The sequence below is a fragment of the Lichenostomus cassidix genome, chromosome 7, assembly GCF_008360975.1.
Source record: "Lichenostomus cassidix isolate B80296 chromosome 7, HeHo_3.0, whole genome shotgun sequence".
Lineage (NCBI taxonomy): Eukaryota > Metazoa > Chordata > Aves > Passeriformes > Meliphagidae > Lichenostomus > Lichenostomus cassidix.
The window spans coordinates 3,206,399-3,213,391 of NC_139488.1; the positions used below are offsets into that span (position 1 = coordinate 3,206,399).

Genomic DNA, 6,993 nt, shown 5'->3' on the forward strand with positions numbered 1-6,993 from the left:
GAACTGGTGTTTCTTTAGCAACACCAGTGCAAGGAGGGGATGGCAGACTTAACATCTGTTTTTACAGGATGACCTCTGAGGATGTAGTAACGGAACATGTAGAAACAAACAAAATAAAGTCATTCCCAAATTGTTTGGATGGCAGAGGGATGATGACATGCTTGGATTGAACAGGCATTTAAGTGTAGCACTGTGCTGGAGCTGCAAACACGGCTGGAAGACATCAGTGATGGGACATTAAATACCTTGTCCTGAGGTGAAGACGACCACAATTCAAGTCCTTTGCTGGCTTAAAGCTCCACTTCATGCATCCCACAGCGCCTGGATCCTGCCCCACACGGACACTATGGCATTGCAAATCCACTGCAAACCATAACAAAGAAGAGATAAAAAGGGATTTAGTGCTGTCAGGATCGCTAACCCCCCAGTCCCATCGCCAGCAAAAACCACAGAGGGCTGAACCTGGATTAGTCCAAATATCCGCTCCATCTGCACACTTCCGTATTTTCCCTCCTCATGTTTATTTCTAAGCTACAAACACAGCTTTGCATCATTCCTAACAGCTTTTACCTTATAAATCCATCAGTTTTACCTCACCCAGCAGCATGACCCCACTACTCCCACCCCTTCCCTGCTCACCACGCTCCAGTGCCATCTCCCATTCCTGTACTGGTTCTTTCTGCCCAACAAACATCAGGGAAACTCTGACTGACCTGTCTGCTCCTGCACCAAAGGACAGAGGGTGGCCTTGAGATTCCTTCTTTTTGGCTTCTTTTTTTTTTTCCTGAGGAGAAGGCTGGCAAGTCAAACCACTGGTAGGCACAGATATTTTTTTTCCCCAGATCTTTATTTTACAAAAATAACTTACAAATAGAGACAACTCTCAGCAGTAAGATCACTCACTCTGTGCAGGAGGATACAGCCTGGTGAAGCAGGGATGTAGGAGTTAAGGACTCTGACAATACTGTTAATTTTAACATAATGGCAGCTATATTACACTACATACATTTCATGCTCCAGCATGTGGGTGTGACACCACATAAAGCCATGGTCCATAAAGTGTGCCAGCCAGGGAGGATGCTCCCAAGAGATCATTTCCATCCTATTTATCAGCATCCTCTGGGAACCAAACGGCGACCTAACACTCAGACTACAGCACTCTGGATACACTCATCAGCAATATACTTCAAATACATGATAAAAATATATTTAACTTTCAAATACACTTGTATAAGGTACACCAAGAGGCAGAAAATAAAGTCTCGAGATTTTAAATACAACACACTATATATATAAACATATACAAGGAGACAAGAGGGAATCAAGATGTGGAAGGAGAAGCTTATCCATGTTATCTATGGTACACAATGGCTTTGTCTGCTAGGAAGTCATTTCCATTTGCATAGCGTTGTTGAGGAGTCCACACTGGGCTAGGAGGAGAAAAGGTTTTCATTTTGGTACCACTTCCACTTTGCAACTGATCCTACACTTAAATTACACTTTGTCCTCTCTCTTTTGTAGGCTGGAATTCATGCCCCGTTCGTAACAAGCACATTGAAAGGAAGGGGTAAAAAAAAAAAAAAAACCAAAACCAAAAAACAACAAACCGTAACACACAAAAAAAACCACATCAGGTCAGAGAGTCAAGGAGGTTTCTTTCTGGGGTTGCAGTCATTTGGCATTTTGCTCCAGAGCTGAGTATTCTGCTTCTGACACTCTGGAGGCGTCAATGAGTTTAGTGAGGCCAGTTTTGGCAGAGTACTTGAAAATAAAGGCTTTCATGAGCTCGTATCTGTAGTTGCGGTTAATGAAGCTGTACAGGATGGGGTTGATGCAGCAGTGGACTAGGGAGAAACACTGAGTGATGTGGAGGGTGGCGTAGAGGAAGTTCTCCATCTGGCAGCTGAAGGGGATGAAATGAAGGCTGTAGAAGATGTCCAGCAGGACAGCCACATGGTAGGGCAGCCAGCACACCAGGAACACCACGACGTAGGAGAAGATGATCTTCCCGTTGCTCTTCCGCTCCTGGTCGCTGGAGGCAGAGATGCTCTTGGCGAGGAGGAAATAAAACACAGCGATGATGGGAAAGGGGATGAGGAAGCCAAGCACCACAGAGATGAGCTCCATGCCAATCAGCCACTCCTTGAAGCTCTCTTCAGGGTAAATGGGCCTGCAATAGGTCTCGTTGTTGGAAGAGATCGTCTTGAGGTAATAGGTGTCCGGGAGGGAGGCGCAGAAGGCCAGGAGCCACACCAGGATGCAGATGCAGCGGCGGATGATCTTCTTCTTGCGGCTGCTGGAGTTGGTGAAATAGGCAACCGAGAGGTAGCGGTCCACGCTCATGCACGCCAGGAAGAAGATGCTGCTGTACAAGTTGATGGAAAATATCAGGTGAGTTATCTTGCACGTGATTTCCCCCATGTGCCACTGGTTGTGCTGGATGAGGGAGACGACCCACACGGGAAGGGTGATCACGACGCACAGGTCGGCGATGGCCAGGTTGAAGATGTACAGGTGGGTTTCATAGCCAGTCATTTTGGCCTGGAGGTTGACCCACACCACCACCGAGTTGGCCACCAGGCCTATGACGAAGATGAAGATGTAGAAGAAGGACAGGGTGTAGAGCAGGGCGCTCTTGTTGAGTGTGCCGGGGCATGTTGTTGCATCCACCGTGATGCACTCGCCGTTGTTGCATGTCCAGTTGATCTCCGTCAAGTTGGCTGTCTCCAGGAAATCCAGGATGGAAGTCAAGTCGAGCGCGCTCATGGTCGCTCAGATTGGAGTTCAAGTGACCTAAAGGCAAAGCAGGATTGAGAGAAATGACGTCAATTATGGAGCTATTTCTGCTGCCATGTCATACCAGGACGCGCCGCTTTAGTAACATCTTGCTCTTGCCAGGCACCTTCCATTATAAAGAGCTCTATGGAGTAAAACAACCAAGACTTAGCAAAACTCATGTGCTTGACAAAAAAGAAGCAGCACCAGCTTTTTGTGTGATTTTTCCTTCTCTTCTAGCTCACATCTGACATCATCAGGTTGGCTATCGTCCCCGGGTGTGAAATCTGCAAAGTACACCGTGGCCAAATAAATGTCAGGCGACTGAATCTGTCTCCTCCAGCATAAATGATGATCCTATCGCTTTCAGCAGGGGAATCTTTAAGCCATTTTATCTGCACTCCCTCAAGCGCAGTAGAATTGATCTGGCTGATACAGGGTACCGTAAAACATTTACCACAGGCTCTGGTCAGCATCTTGTCAAGCCCAGCTACAGCTGCATTAAGTAGAAATGGGGAATTAAGGGGCTTTGTACCCCTACCCAAACTTAAAATTCACTTCTGCTCCATCCTCCCTCCCCCACTTCCCTCGAATTCTATTTTACAAAGTATCCCCTGCCTTTAACAATTATTGAGAAAAGAAAAAAAACTCGGGGCTTGACTGCTGAGTAGATCTGCTGAGCTTAACTTTTCTTTTTAGAAGAGTGCTTTGATTTGAAAACACTCCCCCACCACAGTTGCCTCCACAACTGCCTCCTTCCCACCCTTTTGCTTTGCTACATCTACTTTTGCAGCCTCTTCAGTGCTTTCTTCTACCTGCAAGCAGTGGACAAAGCAACTCATTAACTTCCCCATCAGACCTTCTTGGCTCACAAAAAACCCAAAGTAGGGCTGCTAATTGCCCTTGTGCTTTTGGGGAGACATAAAAATGTTGTGCCCCTCCCTGGGACCCTCGCAGGACCCACAGTACCACTCACAGCCACAGCCCTGTGACCACCATGCTTCAGCCAGGCCAGTTTTGGAGCGCAGGATCCAGCCTGGGACACACCAAAATAAAGCTAGAGAGGTGGGTTTCCAAGGATGGATCCACATTCCCTCAATGCTTCACTTCAGCTGGACCATCAGGTCAGCCAGCCCACCCACAGACACTTCCAGCATCCTGAACAATGGTCACCTTGCTCTTCCCCATGACACAGCCCCAGAAGGAGAAGGACCAGCCTGGGGCAATGCCAGTGTGGCCAAGTGACCAGAGAGCAACAGGGGATCTCAGAATATCCTTGACCCCACCATAGGATCTCTTGGTGGGGTTTCCAGGAGCATGGAGGGGAGGGCAAGCAGGGAAGAGCTCAGACGTGTTGAATATCCTCTCCTCACCCCCTCTCCTCAAAAAGGGATGCCACAGCACCTCTCCTTCTCCATCTGTGTAATTGGCTCTTCCCAAATCTCCCACCCTCCTGCCTGTCAGGGACAGAGGCTACGGAAGAGAAGGGAGATAAGGGGGGAGATTACCCGAGAGGACTCAAGGCACTATTGTCCCGGCAGAGGGGAAGCTGGTGGCACTAACAATGAGGGGGGGCTGTGCACACATTCAGGGGAGATCAAATCTCTCCACAAACAGGCCCAAATTGGCCCCGTGAGGAGAACTGGCCTATGGCTTTCATCTCGCTGGCCTGATGAAAGACGGAGCTGAGATTCAAACCAAATTAAGCACAGATTTTGCTAAACACTGGCTAAAGAGGGAGCTGAGACCGTGGCAGCTCTCTGTCCTGGGACAGCCGATCCTGTGTTCACCTCAGGCAAGCAGCGAGTGATTTAACCCTGGTCTATGCAGGGCAGAGGGGCTGATCATCCCCTGAGAGACACAGGTCCCCCTTAAGCTGCCACTACCACCCTGGTGCTGCAGGCAGCAGGAATGGATGCATCCCCTGGATGTTCACTTCACCCCAGGGCTGCGAGTGGGACAGAAGGATGGGGCTCCTGCCAGACCTCACCCAGGGCATCCCCAGCACACTTTCCAAGCCTCTCACACACAGGGAGAAGCAGCACCATCCCCAAGTCCCTGTACCTCAAAACCCTGCAGCAACTGAAGCAAACTCCCTAAAAGCCACAAAACTTCCAGCCCCATGGCACAGGCCACCAGCTCCTGCTGGTATTTGGGGCAGCAAGGGGAGCAGAGCAGGAGGCTACTCCCTGACACCCCACAGAGGTAGCACGGGTGGGCCTGGGCTTCTTCTGGAAAGGTACTTGGTCTAAAACAAGGGCAACAGGCTCATTCCACATCTCAAGACCCCAGTTCAGGGCAGGACTGTGACCACCCACCACCACCAAGCCTCCAGCACATACCTCATGCAGAAGAAACTCAGACCTGGCTGCGGGGTGTCAGATTCCGACAGAGAGGCAGCAACAGGGCAGCAGAGAGCCCTTGAAGCTGCGAGTCACACCACTGCTGGCGACACCACGGCCACCACAATCGCAGCTGCTGGCTCAGAGCCGCCCCGGGGATGTTAGGGAGGGAGCACGAGGGATGCTCAGCCCGAATCCCAGCCTGCCTGCACTCCGAGAGCAGGGCTGCTGCACACACGTGCATCCATCTGCCTGTGCCTTTCGCATTCCCAGCGCGGCAATAAAAATCCGAAACCGAGCCGGCCTCCCAGGCTCCGGGTCCTGCCGGGGAGGAGGGCTGTGCTCACAGATTACAGCCCTACAGCCGGCCTGTAGTCTGGGATTAGCCGCTGTAACCTGAGCTCCGACTCCCACCCAGATTAGCTGGGAGGTACTGGGGGAACCCACCAGACAAACTCAGTAAAGCCACTCTGTGCTCCTAAAAAATACCTTCAGCGCTCTCTGCAGACAGCGCAGCATCTGAAAAACTCGTGAAGGAAGCTGGGACTGTAGTCTGTGTCCCCAACACCGCAAAGCTCTTGCAGGCCATCACCCCTTCACCTGGCAGGCACATGTGCTGTGTCCAGTCGCTGCTAGTTTACAGGAGTTAGGACACGAAGGAAAGGAGATGCACCCAAAATCCTGCTCCAGACACCCAGAGCTGATGTATCCCGCAGGATTGCACCCGCTGCAGGCTGTGACAAAGTGAACAGGCACAAGTAACCTGCCTAGCAGGGCAGCCCAGCCCAGCACGGCAAGGCAGTGTCCAAACCCCAAAAACCTGGGGAGCTTCCCAGAGCATCCCCCAGCCTGCTCCTGCCTGCACTCAGACCTGCCTCCCGACCGCCCAGGGCTGCGGGCAAGCCGGGCTTTGCCCTTCCCGAAATGAGGAAGAAACGAGCCATGCCAGGACAAGTCAGGATCGCCGGGCGGGATGTCACCCGCGCACCTCCACCTCTGCCAGGCTCTCCAGCGCGGGGAGGTGACCACCGCCAGAGGACACCCATGCCCGCAAGGGGCTTGGCGAGCCCGAGCCCGGCACATTTAAACTCTCCCGCAGCTCCGAGCTGAAGAAGCAAACAACATCCGCAGGGGAAGGAATAGAGCCGGGGATCGCACCTGGGCATGCAGGGACACCCACAGGGAGCGGGGCCGCTCCAAGGTCCCCCACACCCTCCCGCCACAGGAAAACCAGGTGGGGGCGAGGAGAGGAGCCCGGCGGGACGCGAGGCGGGCGGGGGAGGCTGTGGGCTCTCAGAAGGAGCGGGCCAGCCGCGCTGTGCCCCCCGGAGGTGCCGCGGTGCCGCCCTTACCTCAGGGCCTGTCGGCAGCGCTGCCCGAGCGACTGAGCGCGGCCTCACCGCCGCCGCCTTATATGGGCCGTGAGGGGAGCCCGCCTCCCGGGGGCGGCACCGCCAGCACCAGCACCGCCACCGCCCCGCACCGGCCCCGAATCGCCTCAGCCCGGCCCCGCAGAGGCCCCACAGCGGTTCGGCCAAGCCCCGGAGAGGTCCCGGCACAGGCACGGAGCGGCTCCGAATGGGTTGAGCCCAGCCCCGGCGGAGCTCCGCGAACGGAGTGAGGGTGCGGGACACGGGGTGGAGAGCGGGGGATAGCGGGGTGGGGAGAGATGAGGAGGGGAGCAAAGGGAGGAGAAGGAGAGAGGGGAAAGCGGGGCAAAGAGGAGGGAAAAAAAAGAAAAATAAAAAAGAAAGAAATAGAAAAAGTGAGGAAAAAGGGAGAGGAAAAGAAGAGGAGATAAAAAGAGAAACGGAGGGAGGAAAAAAGAGAAAAAGAGATGAAGAAGATGAGGGAAAAAGAGAGGGAAAAGAGAAAA

General features: G+C 52.9%; 1 protein-coding gene across 1 annotated transcript; it reads right to left on the bottom strand.

The window, feature by feature from the left end:
- Window positions 1–1,185: 1,185 nt before the first annotated feature.
- On the bottom strand, window positions 1,186–6,544 carry ACKR3 (atypical chemokine receptor 3). Its single transcript, XM_085065808.1, has 2 exons — window positions 6,470–6,544; window positions 1,186–2,793 (listed from the first exon to the last, which is right to left on the bottom strand). Exon 2 carries the CDS (start codon window positions 2,764–2,766, stop codon window positions 1,672–1,674), a length of 1,095 nt encoding a protein of 364 aa, XP_084921934.1. The 5' UTR covers window positions 2,767–2,793; window positions 6,470–6,544; the 3' UTR covers window positions 1,186–1,671.
- Window positions 6,545–6,993: the final 449 nt, after the last annotated feature.